The sequence below is a fragment of the Epinephelus moara genome, chromosome 16, assembly GCF_006386435.1.
Source record: "Epinephelus moara isolate mb chromosome 16, YSFRI_EMoa_1.0, whole genome shotgun sequence".
Classification (NCBI taxonomy): Eukaryota; Metazoa; Chordata; class Actinopteri; order Perciformes; family Serranidae; genus Epinephelus; species Epinephelus moara.
In genome coordinates, this window is record NC_065521.1 from 39908925 (window position 1) to 39930531 (window position 21607).

Genomic DNA, 21607 nt, shown 5'->3' on the forward strand with positions numbered 1-21607 from the left:
TCAGCTATTTTTGAATGTTAGCACTGATTTCTCACATTGGATGGTGAAATATTTGTAGTTTGAAAAGTCCGACCTAAATGAACAAAGGTCGTAGTTAACGAAGCATATGAATATTAATGAAGGAGCGCCTACTGAGCGCAGCTTTTTATTGATCGTTTGAACGTTGCGTGGTGGTCATTTTCAATTAAAGGCCAACGTCTCAGCGACATCTTGGCAATGAGCAAACGCTCTCCCTGCTACGTCTTAACGATGTAAACTTGATACATCGGGACGACGTCGGCCAGATGTATGTGTGCTATCTGGGATATATATATATATATACCCGTAAGTAGCTATTTGTAAACAACAAGGCGATGTCCTCCATAGTATAGTGAGCCGGTGACAGTTGAAAAATAACTCCCTTCCGGGGTTCCATTCCCCTGTCAGGAGTTATTTTTCAACTGTCACCGGCGTACTATACATTATCCCTTACGGAAGGAGCTGAGGTGGTTGCTGTGTTTCTGGCGTGTCTCTTCGTTTACATGGCGGTGGAAGCTATGAACGAGCTAACACTCGTCTGCTGAGTTTTAAAAATGCCGGCTATTTTGTCACTTTCTGTTGACGTCACATCCCGCCTTGAGTATGTCCAATCAGCACCAAGTAAACCCCAAGCCCCAGCCAGGAGTTTCTCGGGGCCGTTCTGAGTACCTACTCCGAGGCAGGGACTTGTTTAGCCCCTGTAAAAGTTCCGGAACTCTGTCCTTCGGGGGTGGTTCCTGCAGTGGAGACTCGCACCAACAGCCCCGGCCCCGTAAAATTACCCCAAAGTTCCTGCGGTGGAAACGGGCCGTTTGAGCCTACAACAGTAACAAATGAAATTTTGAATGTTAACTGTTATTAATTTCCAGATTATTTTATGTCAAAGCCGCAGGGAGCCACTGGAGGGGGCGAAAGAGACACATGCAGCTCCAGAGCCGCAGATCGCCTACCCCTGATTTAACCCAACCAACATGATGGCATTTAAAATCTATTGAAACAGTTTGGCAAAATGAAGCCCTCTTCCCAGATCCTCCAGCAATAAATAAATAAATAACATCTGACAGTTTAAACATCCTGTAATTTGGACAGTATGGTGAGTAGGGTGTGGTTCTGGTTTTTGCATCTAAGGCACGTGTATCCCGCACTACCCTGGACCGAACCATCAACACATCCTCCAAACGAGGGGGTACCTCATCCACGAGCCCAGCCACAGCATCGTTTTATTGTTGTGTGTGTGGATATGAAAGAGTCAGTGCTGCAGACGGAGGAGGAGGGTTTTTTAAATGTGCGCACTTCACGTGTCCTCCTGAGGAGGCAGAGAGAGGGGAGCATCAGCAGATCAGCCTCACACCGACACTGCGCACTTCAGACGCCAACACTCCCCAGACTTGTCTCATTACATTGCATAATAGCGACGAGCCATCATGGTGAGTAATCAATGCATTTCTATGATTTCATTACCAATGGACAGTGATTGTTTATTGATTGTATGTTGTGCAGTATATTAACCTGAACTGAAGACGAGGGAAAGTAGGTCATGTACGCGATGTCTCCATTGTCACACCTTCATGCCTCGACATATTCTGCATCTTATTTTGACTACAAATTATTTAATTGTCATTGTTTTTGCTGGCAGATAATTAAAAATGTTTTTCACATGCATTCCTGCACGACAAGCGTCTAATCCTCTTCCCACAAACCTCTCTAAATCAGCTTAGGTAGACTTTGCTTCAGCACTGCCTTCACACTAACAATGTGTCGCCCATATTTACTGACCATTTTATATAACAGCTTCTGCATAAATATATCACATCAGTTCAGTGCTGCTTGTCTTGAAGATCATTTTATGTGAAACAGTCAGTCCATCTGACTGCTGTTATGTGTCGCATAAAATAAAGCCATCATATCTTTATTTAATATACAATAGAATAAAATGAAATACCATAGTAAGGTAAGAATGTGGCTTTTAAAGAGACAGTTCTCTGCATCATGTCTGACCTATTTAGATAATCCTCTCCCTACAGTAATCCTAGACAGTCTTGTGTCGCAGCAGAAAATGTACGAGCTCTTGTAGAATAAAAGACACACTGGACCTCAGTCAGACGTGATTTCATAGACAATAGACTGTAACAATAAATGAGGGAGGAATCAATTGAAGCAGTGTGTGCTGATCTGCAGCCTCCATTTGAACATTCTCTCCTCCATTTTAATTAGCAGCAGTGACTGTGTTTCAGGTTCTTTAATCCCAATCTTCTTTGTCGCCCCCCCAAGCGTGAGTGTATCTCCATCCACGTCGGTCAGGCTGGTGTCCAGATTGGCAATGCCTGCTGGGAGCTTTACTGCCTGGAACACGGGATCCAGCCGGACGGTCAGATGCCCAGCGACAAAGCCATCGGGGGAGGAGACGATTCATTCAACACCTTCTTCAGCGAGACCGGAGCTGGAAAACACGTCCCCAGGGCGGTGTTCGTCGACCTGGAGCCCACTGTCATCGGTACGCTCTCATTAAAGGGACACCACAGCCACAAAATGATTATTTGTTTATCAATTATTCACCTTGTGTTACCTCGAATTCATAAAGGAAAACATTGTTTTCTTGCATGCCTCCGCAGTGAACGAAGAATCCAAAAACAGCAAAGATTCTTGAATCATTTAAGTAAAGGAGACCACGTTTAATACCACCTGTTTACAAACTCTCAGTCTCTCATTTGTCCAGTCGTATGCCCAATACTTCCCAAACACATGCATTTTTACTATTGCAAAATGCATCCTATTGTTTAAAACACTTCTATGCACGTAGCACGCGCAAACAAGCACATAGATGGAGATTTTGAGAGCCAATTAAAAGACATTTACTCCATAAATTGATGCAGAAATGGCACAAATTGGTGCATTAAATTCACCAGAATGCAGAAAATCATCTGTTTGATACTCAAAATTTTCTGGAGGCACCCAAACCTACTCATTTTATATGTGTCCCCACCTATGTTGAAACAAAGCCCACGCCCTTTGACAAGAGTATGCATTTGAACTCTGCTTGTGGATTCCATTGAGTGTCATTCAAGTGTGCCTGCATGCTACTCGTCCATGTCTGAGATTGTTTTCGCAGAAGTGTTTTGAATCGTTTTTCTTGCATGCCTCCATGGTGAACGAAGAATCCAAAAACAGAGAAAATTCTTGATGAATTGAAGTAAAGGGGGTCAACTTTTAACAACAGCAACATTTTATTAAAACATCCATTCACAAACTCTCACACAACTTGTGCAGTATAATTGAAGTTTTATTTATCCAGCTGTGTACTCAGTACTTCCCAAATTTGTGCTTTTTTGCTAAAACCTTATGATTCAAAACACTCAGACATGAATGAGCACCACGCAGGCATGTTTCAACAAAGCTCAGTGGAATCCACAAGTTCAAATGCACGCTCTTCTCAAAAGGCTAGGCTTCGTTTCAGCATAGGTGGGGACACATAAAATGGAGGATTTGGGGTACTCCGTCAGAAGATTTTGAGCCTCAAACACTTAAGGTCCAGTATTCTGGTATTTTTAATGCACCAATTTGTGGGGCAAATGCGTATGTTTTAAAGAGTGAAGTGCTTGTCCGTGCGTGCTACTTGTATGCAGAAGTCTTAAACAATAGGGGTTTGTAACAACTGGTGAACCAGAGGCCTTTACTACGAAGAAGGATCTAGAGTTAGCGAGGTAACTTCAGGGTTAACTCTGGGTTTTCAGTGCTACAAGGCTGGTTTTCCATTTACCAGGATAAATCATGTCATTAATATAATATGAAGGAGCCTACTTCATTCATGGTTCCGATGATGTCGCTTATAATCAACACCCCCGACTCTTTCACATGAACGTGCTTGTGGCTGGATTGGAAAACCCAGAGTTGACTGAACTAGTTGATAACCAGCTTTGTGGTACCGGTTATCCAGACGGCCAATGTTAGGGTTAGTCAAGCCAGATAACGAGAAGATATTCTGGGTAAGTTGAACTGGCTTCATGGTACAGACCTCAGGTGAGAGTGGACTCTAACGCACGGCTCTGGAGACAGTTCAGGTAAAATAGGTAAGGTAAAAAAAAAAAAAGGTAAAAGTCTTCATGTGTCAAAAGGTACATTCAGTACACAGAGGAACTATCAGTGGAGGCAAACAACTCCAACAGGGATGAGTCAACAGGCTTAATCCAAAAAATACAAGAAAAGGACACTAGGAAACAAAAGGCGGGAACACTAGACACACAAGGAGCTAAGACGAACTGGCACTGAGAGAAAACAGGACGCACACTAAATACTCTGGTGAGGGGAAGGATAAAGAGACACAGGTGAAGTCATCAGAAGGGCGGGAAACACACAGGGACAGGAAGTGAAGTGATCTGAAACCCAGTGATGTGAGTTTCAAAGTAAAACAGGAAACAACATGAATGAATGAAATAAAAACAACAACTTAAGAAACTTGAGCTGTGACAGGATTTAGCGAAAATGCATGTTTGGGAAGTACTGAGGATAGGTTCAGTGAGACTTGGATTATACTGGATGAGTTGATTGAGAGTTTTTGAATAGATGTTTTGATGTAGTTTTGATTAATCTTCTTTAAATTCATTATGAATGTTTGCTGTTTTTGGATTCTTCGTTCACCGTGGAGGCATGTGAGTTTTCTTCACAAATTCAAGGTAACACACGGTGAGTAATAGATAACCAAATGGTCATTTTGTGGGTTATATATTCCTTTAAATAAAGACATCATAGTTGTGTCCTGATTTAATTTAGTCAAACCCTCAATTGAATAGTTTCTAATTGAATCCATCTCTTCAGATGAGGTGCGCACTGGGACCTACCGCCAGCTGTTCCACCCTGAGCAGCTGATCACTGGCAAGGAGGATGCTGCCAACAACTACGCCCGTGGACACTACACCATCGGCAAAGAGATCATCGACCTGGTGCTGGACAGGATCCGCAAACTGGTGGGTATCTTGATCTTCCTAATTTTGATTCAAAATATAAATCATCATGTGTTATCTCACATATTTGCCTCTCCGTCTACAGGCTGACCAGTGCACCGGTCTTCAGGGCTTCCTGGTTTTCCACAGCTTCGGAGGTGGCACCGGCTCCGGCTTCACCTCCCTGCTGATGGAGCGTCTGTCCGTTGATTATGGCAAGAAGTCCAAGCTGGAGTTCTCCATCTACCCAGCTCCCCAGGTGTCCACCGCTGTGGTGGAGCCCTACAACTCCATCCTGACCACCCACACCACCCTGGAGCACTCTGACTGTGCCTTCATGGTAGATAACGAGGCCATCTACGATATCTGCCGCAGGAACCTCGATATCGAGCGTCCCAGTTACACCAACCTGAACAGGCTGATCAGTCAGATTGTGTCCTCCATCACTGCGTCCCTTCGTTTCGATGGCGCCCTCAATGTTGATCTGACAGAGTTCCAGACCAACTTGGTGCCATATCCCCGTATCCACTTCCCTCTGGCCACCTATGCCCCTGTCATCTCTGCTGAGAAGGCTTACCATGAGCAGTTAACGGTGTCAGAAATCACCAACGCCTGCTTTGAGCCTGCCAATCAGATGGTGAAATGTGACCCTCGCCACGGCAAATACATGGCTTGTTGCCTTTTGTATCGTGGTGATGTGGTGCCCAAAGATGTCAATGCTGCCATTGCCACCATTAAAACCAAGCGCTCTATCCAGTTTGTGGACTGGTGCCCCACTGGTTTCAAGGTGGGCATCAACTACCAGCCGCCCACTGTAGTTCCTGGTGGAGACCTGGCCAAGGTCCAGAGGGCTGTGTGCATGCTGAGCAACACCACTGCTATTGCAGAGGCCTGGGCTCGGCTGGACCACAAGTTTGATCTGATGTACGCTAAGCGTGCCTTTGTTCACTGGTATGTAGGTGAGGGTATGGAGGAGGGAGAGTTCTCTGAGGCCAGAGAGGACATGGCAGCTCTGGAGAAGGATTATGAGGAGGTTGGAGTCGACTCCATCGAGGGTGAGGGAGAGGAGGAGGGAGAGGAATATTAAAAGGGACATTAAAGCACAAGTAACACAAGAAACAAATGCTTTCATTTGTTCCTAAACAAAACCCAAACAGAAATGTTTGAGTATTCATAACCAGCTTTTTCAGAGTAAAAGTCATTACAATGCCTGTTTGGCTCTGTCCTAAATAAAACTCCTGTAACGTCAAGTTGTTTGTGTGTTATTTATTGAACCTTGCTTCTATGACTCAGGCATATTGTTTTCAGGTGGTCAATACAATTTTTGTCATTCTTGGGAACTCGATTTCTCAAGGATGCCCTGAGGGAATTTCTTCCAATTTGGCTCAAAAGTCCACTTGAACTTTTGGTGGTCGGTCTGTTTGGTGGTAACATTTTGGTGGTCAAAGGTCAAATGTGACCTCAGAAGAAGCAATAACTCAAGAATTAATTCTCTTATTGTGACAAATATACGCACAAAGGTCTAATAGGATACAAAATGAGGTGATGACATTATATACTACTCAAACAAATGAAGGGAACACTTAATCACTTCAGATCTCGAACGAATAATTCAAGTTGAAACTCTTTACTGATGTACACTGGGTAATTTGTTGAGAACAAAATGACGAAACAGTCAGTGGAAACCTAAGTCATCAACCCACTGAGGGCTGGATTCAAAATCACACTGAAAATCAAAGTAAAGAATTGAAATCACAGGCTGATCCAACTCATAATGTGACTCAGTAGTGTGTACGGCCCCCACATGCCTGAATGCACTCCCGGCAACATGTGGGCATACTCTTGGTGAGTGAGCGGATGGTGTCCTGGGGGATCTCCTCCCAGACCTGGATCAAGGCATCGGTGAGCTCCTGGACGGTCTGTGGTGGTACTTGGCAGCGTCAGATGCACTGGACATAACGTCAAATAGATGCTTAGTTAGATTTCGGTCAGGGGAATGAGAGCCAATCAATGGCATCGTGGTGGTGTATGGTGTGTGCCAGCAACTGTGTTAATTATTGAAATTCACTGAACTCGCAGAGACGTTACAACTTAGAAACAACAGGGCTGTAATAAAGAAGAGAAATGACTGGCACAACTGACTCAGAGCTCTTTTCCAACAGATATTTTTATTCTGAAACACGGCAGAAAAATCTACATATATCCAAAATATTTCTCACCATCTTTAGTATCAAAACTCACACCCTCTATATCTTGTATCCCTCACTGACCACATGATTTATGATATTTAATTATGCCTGTTATGACAGACGTACTGCGACTAGTTTTGAGAACAGAGCATAGTGAAGTCTGACAGGCTAAATCACTTTACTCAAATCCTATTTTTTTTAAATAAAGGACCAGAATATAATAGGTATTATATTGTAGGTAAGCTAGCAACAAACACCAGGAAGCCATTACAACGGCTCTGAGCAAGTGCAAACGTCGACATAAAGTGCAAACCACAGGAACAAAATTAATACTCATGATCCATGCTATGTACTCTCATTGTGAGAACTTTGTAGTGACATGTAAGGGAGGTTTTTACGTTGTACAGCATGGGTGAACACATGATCGTTTGGCTCATAACCTTACGCTGACAATCTGATGGATGAACAAGCTGTCTCAGGGCCGCATGTTCCCTGTGAATATCTAAAACTTACCTACACAGTAGGGTCTGACAATTAATGTCAGTAATGTAAAATATCTGCATTGGCCCTCAGCTTTATCAGTGCTGAACATCTACACAGACCAATCTTAGCCAAGCACACAGGTGACAGCAGTAGTGTGGGGTCGGTCTCAGCAAATATCGAAAAAGTGCATCAGAGCTTATAAAAGGAAACGTTCACTCTTAGACCAGAATTACTCGTAGCCATTGGTACGTTGCATTTTTTGGCCAGTTTAGCTGTTTCGTGTTGACGAACAACAAACTCATTTAAGGAGAAATTAACTATAGAAAAACCAGAGATATTAAAGTTATTCCTCCACCAACAGTAGCATTCGTTATCTATGATGTAATGCACCCGCAAGACCTGTTGCAGTGTGCATAAAGGGGCACTCGTCGCACTTTGAGTAGAGATGCTGAGTTTGTGCAGACACATGGTGTGAAAAGCATGTCAGGAATTTCAACAGCATTGACAGCACTACTTTAGGGGTGAATTACACCATTTGATAATTCATAATAACTGCTGGGACACACTGACAGTCACAGATGACATATAACAGTGTGTGGCGTGTGTCTTAATAGTTATTAGATTTAAAGGCCAAGACTATAAATATTACAAAGATGTCTCACAGTTTTAAATGTCAGTTCTAACTCCCGGTCTACACACATCAAAGACTCTTAATCTGTGTGTCTGGATGAGTGATAGTGGATCTACGCAGACAGAATGCAGGCCTGACGCTGCTCCCGCCCGTACAGGAGGAAGCCCACAGCGGTGCGCAGGTCCTCCAGGTCCAGGTTGGACAGGAAGCTCCTCTGCAGCTCCGCCTCCACCGTGTTCCCACTGGGTCCGCTACAGCCCTTCAGGAGAACCACAGCAGACTGGCACAGCAGCCAATCAGCCAGCTTCTTCATGCCAACACTGTCCTGGTTGGCCAGGGCCTTCCGTCCCCAGAGGCTAAGATGTAGCATGTTAGCGGCAACACGGGCACTGGGGCGCTGCAGAGTGAAAATCACATGTATGAGTTACTATAAGATGAAACTGTTAGGATTACTACGTTTCAAAATCATGCTTAGATTATGTGATTTGAAGAATTTTCCAGGACCTGTAGACACCCTGTTCAGTCCATGCCCATCACTGACTGAACACACAGTATCTAACACATTCCTTCTGTACCTTGTTGGGGTTCCTCCTGAGGAGTAGTCGGATCACGAGCTGCACATCAGCGGGAACACTGGAGGGCAGCGAAGGAAGCTGCTTCTCCTGGTAGCTCCTGCTCTCCAGCCCCAGCGGTCGATAGAACGGGTTACGCTGACCGAATATCTCATAGGAGATGGCGCCCACAGCCCAGGCGTCCGCCTTGCTGTAGTCAATCACCACACCGCACCCTGGGACTGCAGTGGACACCTGTGGGCAAACACATCATGGAAATGATAGTGAGTCAATGTATGGTTATTAAAAAAACTGACAATGTAGTTAACTGGCCGAGGCTACCATACATGGGGCCACCTGCTACTCAGTAACCATTTACCATGTTATCACAAGCAATTTGGGGTTCAGTATCTTGTCCATGGACTGGAGGAGCCAGGGATTGAACCACTGATCCTCTGATGAGTGGACACCTGCTGCTGTTTAACTCAGCGCTACAGGTCTGTCTTCATGAGCCACTCTCCTCCTGCTGTCTCTGCCCGGTTAGCACGTGCTAACTCAGCACAACAGGATCTCAACCTACTCATCATGTTCTGTTGCTTGGTCACAAGGCCCGCAGCGGTGACCCGTAAATACTGACACAGACACAATTTGCCTCTGTCGTTACATTCGTTAGTATTTGTTGGGTAACTTTAGGCGAGTGATGCTAACAGTTAGCCCTGTTACTGTGTGTCTCAGTCTGTCCTCCCATTCGCAGAGCTCCCCCTCCAGCAGCAGCAGTCTGAGTGAAACAATATGGTGTGTGCAGCTCTGTCACAACATTTTCCCCATTGTTACTAGTCAAGTTTGTGGTACAAACTGCAAGGTCTCACAGAATTCACAGGGATTTACTGAATTTGCGTTGTTTGTTGCAATTACACCGTCACAACATCCTGGAGGGACTGAGTAACCTTTGTATGAAAGCCATATCTTGGAGGATAGTTTTATGCTCCAACAAATCACATTTCACTTTGGGAAAGTTCCTCATTTCAAATCATATGTGCCACTTAAAACCACAAAAACATGTGTATGTATATATATATATATATATATATATATATATATATGTTTCAAAAATACTATATACTGTATCTGGGTGTTCAGGCATTTTCATTTCCCTGGGCCAAAAGTCTCTTCCTGCTGTTTGCTGGTGATGCTCTGCTTCTTTAATACCATTTAAACAAGTTTAAATTGAATAGTGATCAATAAGAGACGGCTCAGCGACCGTTAAGACGTTCTGCTTTTACTTAATAACAATAAAGAGCTACTTAAACCTACCTCAGGAGCCATTAGGGAAGCGTTCCCTCCTCTGCTGACCCACATGCTGTTGAAGGGCAGCTGTAGATTAGAGTCACTCTCGGCCAGGCAGCAGCCAAAGTCGGTAATCACTAAACGAGGGCATCCGTCTGCATCGAAGCAAAATCAAATGAGATGTTAAGACAGAACTGATGGAATTAAATCTTTGAATTGATGTCTGACTGAATATTTCTCTGACCTGAGTCAAACTCCAGCAGTATGTTGTCCGATTTGAGATCCCTGTGAGCAACACCCTGTCTGCACAGGTGGTCGACACCCTCCAGGAGCTGCAGCATCATCAGAGAGCCCTGCCTGCGGCCTGGTGTGGACATTTCCAGGTAATGTCGCAGCGTGCCGGGGTACCTGTAGTACAGGTGAAGACAGGATGCTAGTCGCTGGAACTGCTAATACGCCTGGTTGCAGTCAAAGCAGTCAGAGCGGACCTCTGCTCTTGCTCTGTTGTTGTAGACAAGCATACTTTTTGAAAACCTCTCTTGAATCGGTGTGTGTATATATATATATATATGTATATATATATATATATATATATATATATACACATCCCTGGGTCCTGCAGATAGCCAATCATGAAACATAGTCTGTGTGACCCCATCTGTCAAGGTGTTGAGGCCGCAATATTGCCGTTCGCACCGCGTTGACCGTAACAGGTATGAAACAAGTGTAATTCACACCAAACATTTCCTTCTGCTCCAAGGTCACATTAAAAGCAACTGGCAAAACAAAAGGTTGCTTTTATCGTGAAGCAGTCACAAGAAAACACAATCTATTTGTCACCGTGTTTGGCGCCAACAGCAATTATTCATCAAAAATGCATCTTCAAAGTAAGACAACTGTCATTTTCCTGCTGTTTTTTGACAGTAGATAGGGTTTATGTGCTGCAGGGAGAAGTGGAAGAAGAAAGAGTAGCCACAGCGAGTCCTCAGGAAAGAAACAAACAAAACTGTGCCCTGCTTTTTTGTTGAAAACTACTCACACAGCATGTAGCATGTAATTAGATCATGACTGCTAATGGCATGACTGACTGACGTCTTCATTAAAGCACCATGTTTGTTTGTTTGCCCTGTAAACAGATGCAAGAGCTGCTCAGTGAGAGTTTGCTAGAATATAAAACTGCATTGCTTTTACCACAATTAACCATGGGTGTCAAAAATCAACCAGGACTAAAGGATTATTACTTTAAAGTAATACTGCTACCCTCCAATGATCATTTGTATATCAATTTGGGTGGTGGAGTGTTCATTTAAGATGAAGCCTTAGTTTTAAAACATTCGAAAAGAGTGAAAGATGGCAGGTCTTACTTCTTCATGACGAGGAAAAGAGTGCGATTGCTGCCCAGACCAGCCGGGTTGAGCCTGGCTGGCAGGACATCTGGATACTCTTCTTGGGCACCTGGTAGCAGTGGGACGTCGGCTGTGAAAGCCCGGTACACTCTGATCACATTAGGGTGCGCTGACACTCTTCTGGGCAGGACTCCAAATTGTCTGCATGAAGAGAGATCACAGCAGCTCATAAGCATCTTAACTACACCCTGTCCAGGACTATTAATGAACTATGAAAGCACTGAAAGTGTAACACGTACCCATCCAGAGTGATCTGTTCTCTCTCTGGCTGTAAGGCCAGGGGGCCAGCAGGCACCAGCTCCTGTGACATGGACTTTAATATCGACTCACTTGACGACCCCGCCTGCAATCAAATGGCATCAAAATAAAGCTGTCAGGACAGGTGAATGCATCAACCTAAAACTGTAGGGGTAAGTGTGGAATATCATTGAATACGCACCCCAAAGTTCCACATCATCTTGATAGCCATAGGGAAGGATCTCAGCGAGCAGCATGTCAGAGATCGAGGCGTCTCCCTCTCCTCTTCTTCCTCTCTCAGCTGCACCGGGGCGCACTCACTGATACTCTCCTTCTGAGGGGCAAACCGAGCTGCAGCCTCGTACACAGCAGCGTTGGAGCCTTTCCCAATCTGATTCCCAATGATGTAATCCTCCAGTTTATATCCAGAGGGGAAAGGCTCGAGTGGGCTCTGGAATCTTTTCTTCCTAAACACTGCCTGCAGATTGGGAGAAATATTTTTTTAAGATACCGCAAGGAAGAAGTTACAAAAAAGGTAACTTAAGCAGCTATTGTCATAATTAAGTTAAGTACTGTTATAATTAAACAGGTCAAAGCACAACAACTGGTGTTTTTAGTTTGAAGCACATGGCTCAGCTCAGGCCAGAAGTGTTGATGTATTGCTGTGAACTTGAAGCTTCCCATCAAAAGTTAGATGTCAGCACTTAGCGCAAACTTAAACCGTTACAGCGACACAATTAAATGTGAGAAACAGCCCTACAGTTCATATATCAATAGTATTTGCAAGTCGCACTGGTGCTCCATGGTGGCAAAATGTGGCTGAATAGTCGCAGTCTTGAGCCCTGAGCGTACAAAAAGACACATCTGCTCCATTAAACTGTTACCATGGGGCCATTAAACGTGACGATTTATTCAATGTAGGATGGAAACAAGCTAAAAGCTCCTCAGTTCATATATTTATCGTATTTGCAAGTCACATTATTATGCAGAAATGTATGTTATATACCTTTGAATTATTATTAGTTATGTGTTGACATGTAAGTTTAGTTTAGTTAGTATATTTTGGTCATTTTCCAACTTAAATAAATGCACACATGAAAAAAACAACAATAATAAGTCATTACCTTTAAAGCACTGACAAAACAAAGCAAGCTGTGCTGACCAAAAAAGTATAGGTTTAATCATTAGCTTATTGCACCTGCTCTTTTTACATGAATTGTTTTGCACTGTTTTCCTTATATATTCTATACATATATAAGAAAGTCCTGGACAAAATTTCATAGACACACACTGGCATCATTTGATTATTAAATCCTTTTTAAATCCATCAAATGTTTTACACATTTTCAATTCTTTTGCAAAATTATTTCACAAATTAACTCCTTTGACTGAAAGATACATCTTTATTTTGCATTTGTTCTGATATTTGTTTTTGTAAACATAAAAGTTCCTCTTAGTTCATACTGACTCTAATTTCGTTCTTCTGGATACAGTCTAGAGACATCTTATTTTTTACTTTAATCATTAAATGTGCAGTTTTAAAGTCGTTGATGATACAACACTATAAGTTTATTTAAACTCAATTTAAGGGTAGTTTACTCTACCAATGTCTAATATTCTATAAGTTGATCATAATGTTTTGTATGTAAAGTCACAATTAGGAAGTTACTATGGTTGTCATATAACTGTAGTGGAGTATAAGTAGTATGACTCAAGTACACTAAACTACTTCCTTACAGCACTTATTAACAGCCGTTAATGTGTGGACACCATACCTGGATCTCCTGACATGTGGCTGCGCTCCTTCTGTCATCTTCCAGCTGTTGTTCAATGAGCCCAACACCGAGACCGAAAGCCAGAAACACGGCCCTGTTCCTCGGGGACGCTCCGGTGAACCTCCTCCTGAAGCCGGCGGACTGTAGCTGGGCTGCCAGGCCCCTCAGAGAGGTGCGGTAATACCGGTACCGAGACGGCAGGAAAGCCTGAGGCTGAACGGTGCGGACCGACGGGCCTACACGGAAACGGTCAGCTCGGAGCTTTGCTGCGACTCGGCCCCCGGATTTAAGGAGACCCAGCTGAAGGACCGACCGGCCCAGCTCGAGCCCCCGGTTGATGGCGTGTTTCACGGACATAGTTTACCTGGAAAGGTAACTTGAGCTGCTGAAGGAGTCCGCTTGTGTCGGGGAGTCCTCGACTCTCTGCGGCAAGGACAGTGTTGTGTCAACAACACAGCTGCTACTGAGCATGCGCGAGAATGACAGCCGACCTACATATCTGTGTCTATTTAAATAAGTTACTGATAACGACTGATGACAGGTTTTTATTGTTTTTTCCTCAATATACGCTGCATGGGTCAAAGTACACGGTTAAGTTAGTTTACTGACTCAGCATGATATTTGCACTGTACATATACAATTTGGATAACTGTCTCTAAACTGTACAGGCCTATGATGTCTGTGTGCATGTACATGTATGTATGTATGTATGCGTATATGTGTGTAAATGTATGAGTATGTATATATGTAAAGATGTATTTGTGTGTATTTTTATATTAATAAATTATATTTGTGATAATATTTTATTGTCTTTGTATGTATAGCCTATATGTGCATGTTTATATGTAGGCTACGTGTATGCATGTATGTGTGTAGCCATATATATGTATGTATGAGATAAAGTACATGAAATAACTGATGAGAAGTTGTGAAGGGGTAAGAAATATAAGTGTATACTACCTCCTCCCAAATCCTTTTTGAACATGTAAGATTTAATTTGTGTTGTTTATGAGAATCTATTCATTGAATTTGTCATCATCTGTCATCATCATTTTATTTATTGTCATTTTTTTCATGTTCGAAGTAAAATATATCCTCAATCAGGTATTTTGACAACTGAATTTTGCATTGATATTCATTCCCTGAATAGGGAGGGGTCATTCCTATGTTCCCAAGGTTCAAGTTTCCAAGAATCCTTTGTTCCCCAGTTCCACATAAGTGCCCTGCCAGCTTCCTATGTTCCCCATCTTTTTATAGCACATAATGTCAACCTAAGTAAGATATTCCCCAGCTCTGTATTCCTTAAATGTCATGGATTGAGTCAGGGGAGTAATATCATGACTCTGAGAGTGATGAAATTGTACTGGCACAGGTCTTTATCTAAATATAATTGTTCTTTCTGTTAAGAGACAGTTCCAAAATTAGTTGCAGTCAAATAAAAAAAAAAAATTATTATAGGAATGAAATAATTGAAAATATGAGAACCAATTAAGAAATGGAAGAAGAGCTAAATAAGGGATAGAATGAAGGTCTAGGAACAGGTTTAATTCCCATTTCTAAACAGGTTAAGGTTAGGAAAGAAGACCTGGGGTACGAACCTTTCACATGCAATCTTACTCGTCAATTTTAGTCTTAGATTTTATTCTTTTTATGAGTCTTTGTCCGAAAGGTCTTGTGAATTGATATGCACAGTAAACTAAAGCTTTTATAGGGACAGAGAGTGACAAGAAAGTGTTAATGTGTGTTAACAGGATATTAAACCAGGGAACATATGACCTCGGAAGCTTAGGAGGACCCTTGGGACATAGATATGCTCCCTAGTAGAACATGTTAATCCACAACCAGGCAGCCCCCGTCGTTTCTTTTGGCCAATTTGGCAGTGTCAGTCGGTGCCAGTGGAGCCCGTGATGCATGAATGAAATCACTCTAAGTTCAGTTCAGCTCAGTGCATAAGAAAAAAATCTAAGTGAGGAAAGTAAACAAAGAGCTTAAGTCAAGGGGGAGTACAATCAAAACAAACTTGTCAAATAAGGTAATATTATTTCCAATAAGTCATTGAGCTCTGAAGCAGAATCATTTGGTGATAGTTTCTGTTATTGTTCACTAGCTCACAGTAAATATACTTTGTTCTTTCAACACTGGATTGCGTTATTAATGTGCTAACTGGCTAACTACAATCAAGACAGTCTTCCCTTTCCCTTTTCGAATGACAATTACAGGTGACCGCCGTCTGCTGGTGTGGAGATTTATTTCCTCTCACGCAAGCACAGAACATACACGCAGGTTGGCCATCAGTTTAAGCTTTTGTGAAATGTTCATGTGCAACTTTTTAGCTGAGACATGACAATGTCAGGTGACTCAGCAAGGGGCCTTCATCACTGGCTAGTTCTCTGAAGTCAGTTTGGCCCCGACACACTAACCAGACTTCAGAGATCTAGCACTGTCGCAGATTCAACATGCTGAATCGGTCAAAAAATAAGCCAGCGGGGGCCGATGACGGCATGGGATGCACCGCAGGGTGATGGACACTCACCAACAACCAAACACTGACTGACAGCCGACCAGACCTCTTTTGGCCTTTTAGGGTTCATGAATAAGATATTGGATCCAGGTGTCGTCATGTCATTTTTACAACAGATGCTGCTGATTCGTACCCTGTAAATCCAGAGTTCTCGCTAGAGCACAATTTCAATTTTGCTCAGTGAGTCAATCTCCTAAATCCTAAGTCCTAAATCTTTCTAGACTTGGGTCTGTATTTACAGGCTAGCTGATTCAGTGTTTAAGAATGTAACTGTTGACGTCTTTGATTCTTGTAATGGTGAGATGAGGAGTCCGAGAATCATGCACAACTCTTAGGACAAGACAAGGAACTCATTTTTATTGTCACTGTGGATGGTTTATTCATTCATTCAGTGCATGTAGTAACACTAGAAAAGGACGACCAGTCATTGTATAGACCCAGTACTTTGGTATGATGTCTCAATCTCAATCAATAACCTGGGTAAAAATGTAATGTTATTATTGATTTTAACGATGTTGCCCAGCTCTATTGATTAATGCTGCTTTAACATTTTGTTTACTACTGTTACTACTACAACTACTACTAAAACAATTATAATAAAAATGGGTTTATTTCTGTATCTCGTTTCTTAGAACAATGAATGAATGAAAATCAATAAACTGCAAATGTATTAACACATTCCCAAGAAACCTTAGAAATGACTGATAACCCTGGCTCTGTAACATACCCTGACATTATGAATTACAATTAAACTTAGTGTGTAAAGCTGACAATTAGTACTAAAAAACACAAAGAAATCATTAGTAATGAAATAGGCCATTGAAAATAATTTGAATCAGCTATTTCTTTCCAAAATGAATACATTTAGAGGCCTGTCTCTGCTGCTCTTCAAAGATCATGGTGACTGTTCATGGTGTTTTGTTGTTTATAACCCAGTTAATCCAAGGGACGTAGTTCCTCACTTTGGTGTAGACTCCAGGGAAGTATGGGTTTGCACAACTGATACCCCAGGACACAATTCCCTCGAAACGGCCATTGCAGATAAGAGGACCACCAGAGTCTCCCTGAGGATCACCAAGACAAATTAAAGATTAACAAAATGAAATAGTTGTTAAAATAGTCCACACGCACACAGAACAATAATGAAAAAGGGGATATTAATGTCAGCAATTATAACATGCACTACACAGCAATGGTGGAAGGACTCAGACCTTTTACTTAAAAAATAAGCAATACCAGAACTACATAAGTATTAGCATCAAACGCACTTAAAAGAATAGTTCACCCTAAAATCAAAAATACATATTTTTTCCTCTTACTTGTAGTGATATTTATCAGTCTAGATTGTTTTGGTGTGAGCTACAGAGTGTTGGAGATATCAGCTGTAGAGATGTCTTCCTTCTCTCCAATATAATAGAACTAGATGGCACTCAGCTTGTGGTGCTCAAACTCCAGAAAAAATACATTTGAAGAACTCAACAGCAATGTCTCTTTCCAGAAATCATGACCTGGTTACTCAAAATAATCCACAGACCTTGTTGTGAGCAGTTTCATGTAGGAACTATTTCTTTCGAACCAACTACACCCACCAACCATATCACCAACAGAAGGAAGTTAGCATCTCCTGCTAGCTCGCCTAGCACTTCTGAGTTAGCTGACAAAACAGCTTAGCCAAGGAGGAAGCTAGTGTCAACCCATTTTTTCCCCCAGTTCGTCAAATACCGACGTTTTGACTTGCCCCTCTGCGTCTCATAGTGATGCACAAGGCAACTGTTAGCATTGAAACACATTGTAACACTTCTCAAATAAAATGGAGGTTGCAGAGGAAAACACCACTGAGCTAGCTAACGTTACAGCTAAGCCGAGGAGGACACCAATAATGTTTACATCTCGCACCGACTTTAGACCTCTCGTCTAGATGCATGCTGTCCTTTTGCGCGGTGATACAGCACCAAAACTAAACAACGGCAGTGTTTGCTCAGCGCTGTTTTATTTTATGTATGTGATGTGAAGGATTTTCTATCCAGAATCTATTGTAAACAAACATTATGATTCGGCCCATTTAAAGGCATGGGCACGCTGGAGACTGATTTGTTTGCCCACGGGCGGCTGCTGTGGCAGGGCCGCGTCGCCGCGTCCGTGATCTTCGGTTTTCCAGCGGACCGCTCAAGCAAGCCCGGCTTCTCTGCTGCTAACGCTGCTGCCAGGATACAGCTGAGGACTTCTCTGCTGCTAACGCTGCTGCCAGGATACAGCTGAGGAGGAGCCGGCTGCTCATGCTCTTATAAAAGTCTATGCTCATGCTATGTACTGGGACACTGCTAATGCTGCTTGCTGTGCTGCTGTAGCTCAGTCGTAACTGTAACTGATGCTGAGACTCTACTGACTGTGTGACTGGTAGACGGCGGTGGAAGGCGCAACAGGCCAAAACAACAAATTCAAAACATAAACATGATTTGCAGACCGCAAAAATGTTTTTTAGATGCAAATATTCTGGCTGTACTATTGTTGTCGGTGAGATCAGTATGTTATATGAACATTATTCCTTAGTCTCTGTGACATATTAGGAGGATTTTACGACTATTTGCTTTAGATTTCTTACATATAGCTCCTTTAAAGTAAAAGCACAAAAAATGTACCTTTTAATTGTAGTAGAGTAGAATTATAAAGCAGCATTTAATGGAATTGCTAGTACATAGCAACTGTACTTAAGTACAGTACAATAAATGTACTTTGTTACTTTCCACCACGGCTACACAGCACATCTATAGATAAATTATACTGTACTGTTTAAAACATGCAACATGATAGCGTGCAATCCAGAGCATGTGGATAAAAAACAAAAAAAAAACACAAACAAAAACAAGGGAAATATTAAGTGTAATAAAATCATATATATAAAACACACACATCAGAATAAAAAATAAAAAAAATCTGTACCTGGCAGGAATCTTTGCCACCATATCGAGTTCCAGCACACAGCATATTTGAAGTGATCCTCCCCCAGTAGTAATAAGTGCAGTAAGGTATTATTTTTACGTCCACAGCACGTAGCACAGGAGAGAGTTTGTAACTGTAAATCTGCGTCACACCCCAGCCGCTCACTGTGCAGACATCATATCTGAGTGGAGGAGTGTCTCCATCAGGCAAAACAGCTGGCTGGACATGGGCGTTGAGCTGTGCCGGCTCACTCAGCTGTAACACAAACTAAAGTTAAGGCAATCCCATAGTTTATCCATGTAAGACCAAGAGTGAGAAATGTATTCTTACCTTGATGAGCATGATGTCATTGTTGAATGACTTGTAGTTATAGTTATGGACAAATATCTGTGAGACATTAAAGACCTGTTCAAATCCTTCTGTTTTACGCAGATTGTGTTCACTCAGCGTCACCTGCATAAGACTGCTCCTGAGGGCCAAAACAGACAGAAGGTGTAAAAATACTGTAAAATGCCAATGTCACATCTTTGCTGTCGCAGTTCTTTTACATTCAATTATTGTCACATCTTTTCAAAACATCAGTGCAAGTTACTGAAACTGTCTAGTGTCAGTGCTTACGGTCTCCAGCAGTGGGCAGCAGACACCACCCATTGAGGGTGCACTAAGGTTCCTCCACAGTAGTGTTGCCCGGTCTCATACTGCAGGGATGCCTGATATTTGATGGAGTATGGCGGGACCTCCTGACCCCCAATTATCCTGGCTGTAAACGTCCCTGTAGACAGTGAGAATAGGCGTGAGTTCTTTTTGTTTGCAAAAATGTCACATTAATTTCATACTTAATGCTGTGTTGTCTCTCTGATCTTAGACAGAGGTTGGAAGCGGTCTTAAGGTCATGTCAGCAGAGACACACACACATATATTTGATATATATATATATTTGATTACTTACAAATCAATAATCCACAGCAATTTTGGAAAGAGATTAACAAACTAGGACCTAAGAGAGTACAGACACCTATGGAGGTTATAATAAGTGATGATTTAGTCGAAACTAGGAAAGAGCTGGTGCTTAAAAAATGGGATCAAGACTTCGCTGATTTATTTTCCGGAAATCAGATTTCCTCAAATTTCTATGATAATTTCCTGAGAGAAGCATGTGCTTTAAAAGATGAACTGATTTCCTGAGAGAAGCATGTGCTTTAAAAGATGAACTGGAGAGAAATATGGTTCAAGATGAGTATTTGTCTAATATAATTTTGAATTCTGATATCTCTCTGGAGGAAGTGAGAGCTGCCATACATAAGTCAAAGGAGAAGAAAGCTGTAGGTGTGGAAGAAATCCCTAATGAGGTCTTAAAATCACCGTCACTTTTAAATGTCCTCTTTTGTCTGTTCCAATTTTGTTTTAATTACAGTATTGTTCCCTCAGTTTGGTATAAATCTATTATTAAGCCCATCCCAAAATCATCAAAAAATGACCCAAGGGTACCCTCAAATTACAGGGGAATCAGCCTTCTCAGTACTGTGTAGAAATTATATTCTAGTATATTGAATGCTCGGCTGACCCATTATTTAGAAGCTGTAGAATATTTAGTTGATGAGCAGAATGGTTTTAGAAAAAAATGAGCTTGTATTGACCATATTCACTCTGTTTCAACTATTGTTAGAACAAGACTTGCAGCTGGTAAATAAACATTTGTATATTTCGTAGATTTCCAAAAAGCTTTTGACTGGATTCATAGAGACCTACTCGCCCTAAAACTTCTAAAAGCAGGGGTGAATGGTAGATTTTATAAAACACTTAAATCAATGTATAGTTGTCCTGTTGCCTGTATAGAGATAAATAATATGCAGACAGATTGGTTTAGTACGCCATTTGGCGTTAAACAGGGTGATATTCTTTTCCATAATTTATTTGCTATTTATGTTAATGATTTGGCCCACAACATCAAAGAATCAAATCTGGGTATCCACATGGACAATTTAACTCTTGGAATTTTGTTGTACGCGGATGATATTGCTCTCCTAGCTGAATCAGAGGACGATTTACAGAAAATGTTGAATCTTCTCATGACATGGTGTCACAGATGGAGATTAATAATAAATCAAAGTAAAACCCAGATTATTCATTTTAGAAAAAAAGGCACCCCAAGAAGTAATAAAAATATTACATTTGGGGAGGTAAGACTGGAATATACATCTACATATAAATATTTAGGATTTACTTTTGATGAGTTTATGACCAGGGCCGTACGCAGGATTTTTGAAATACCGAGGTCATTTAGTCGTGGCGCACGTGGGGGGGTCAGACATTTTTGTCAATTATATATCAAAAGCCTTCAATCTGATGCACTTTGCCAGCCAAATTAAGAGGCTACATCTATAAAGAACTACACACATCATATTAGATTAATCCCATTTTATCATATTTCTCTTCCCACTTCATACTATAGCATAATTGCCTTTCACCAAACTTTGTTTGTGGGTATTTATAATTATGTTTGAACCACTTATTCTTTAGCAGGAAGTACTTCTCTTCATCTGTCAGTTATATTAATTTTTATATCAATGAAAAAAACAAATCCGTATGACTAAATTCTTACATTTTTACATGTATCTCACCATAGCAAGTT

The 21607-nt window shown here is 41.8% G+C and overlaps 3 protein-coding genes across 3 annotated transcripts in view; 1 reads left to right on the top strand and 2 right to left on the bottom strand.

The window, feature by feature from the left end:
* The first annotated feature begins 1368 nt into the window (after positions 1–1368).
* On the top strand, positions 1369–6205 carry LOC126402674 (tubulin alpha chain-like). Its single transcript, XM_050064839.1, has 4 exons — positions 1369–1445; positions 2290–2512; positions 4831–4979; positions 5062–6205. The coding sequence occupies exons 1-4, from the start codon at positions 1443–1445 to the stop codon at positions 6040–6042; spliced, it is 1356 nt and encodes a 451-aa protein (XP_049920796.1). The 5' UTR covers positions 1369–1442; the 3' UTR covers positions 6043–6205.
* An 899-nt stretch (positions 6206–7104) lies between these two features.
* On the bottom strand, positions 7105–13980 carry pink1 (PTEN induced kinase 1). Its single transcript, XM_050064837.1, has 8 exons — positions 13515–13980; positions 11942–12217; positions 11742–11845; positions 11461–11643; positions 10341–10504; positions 10124–10251; positions 8834–9064; positions 7105–8655 (listed from the first exon to the last, which is right to left on the bottom strand). The coding sequence occupies exons 1-8, from the start codon at positions 13869–13871 to the stop codon at positions 8371–8373; spliced, it is 1728 nt and encodes a 575-aa protein (XP_049920794.1). The 5' UTR covers positions 13872–13980; the 3' UTR covers positions 7105–8370.
* A 2408-nt stretch (positions 13981–16388) lies between these two features.
* Positions 16389–21607, bottom strand: part of LOC126402681 (serine protease 1) — a 7489-nt gene continuing 2270 nt past the window's right edge. Inside the window, exons 3-6 of the mRNA XM_050064848.1 lie at positions 19594–19747; positions 19306–19444; positions 18976–19230; positions 16389–17099 (exon numbers count right to left, since the gene is read on the bottom strand). Of these exons, the coding sequence (XP_049920805.1) occupies positions 16944–17099; positions 18976–19230; positions 19306–19444; positions 19594–19747 (704 nt within the window). The 3' untranslated portion in view covers positions 16389–16943. The remainder of the gene's footprint in view (positions 17100–18975; positions 19231–19305; positions 19445–19593; positions 19748–21607) is intronic.

What these genes read in the sequence shown, in the direction of transcription:
- pink1 (XM_050064837.1), bottom strand. Translation starts at nt 13,871, where the DNA reads ATGTCCGTGAAACACGCCATCAACCGGGGGCTCGAGCTGGGCCGGTCG. An exon ending in GAACAGATCACTCTGGATGG is followed by an intron (nt 11,644 to 11,741) that starts GTACGTGTTACA and finishes CTCTTCATGCAG; the next exon opens with ACAATTTGGAGTCCTGCCCA. An exon ending in CTTCCCTAATGGCTCCTGAG is followed by an intron (nt 9,065 to 10,123) that starts GTAGGTTTAAGT and finishes GTTTGCCCACAG; the next exon opens with GTGTCCACTGCAGTCCCAGG.
- LOC126402674 (XM_050064839.1), top strand. An exon ending in CCTGGAGCCCACTGTCATCG is followed by an intron (nt 2,513 to 4,830) that starts GTACGCTCTCAT and finishes CCATCTCTTCAG; the next exon opens with ATGAGGTGCGCACTGGGACC. An exon ending in TGGACAGGATCCGCAAACTG is followed by an intron (nt 4,980 to 5,061) that starts GTGGGTATCTTG and finishes CTCCGTCTACAG; the next exon opens with GCTGACCAGTGCACCGGTCT.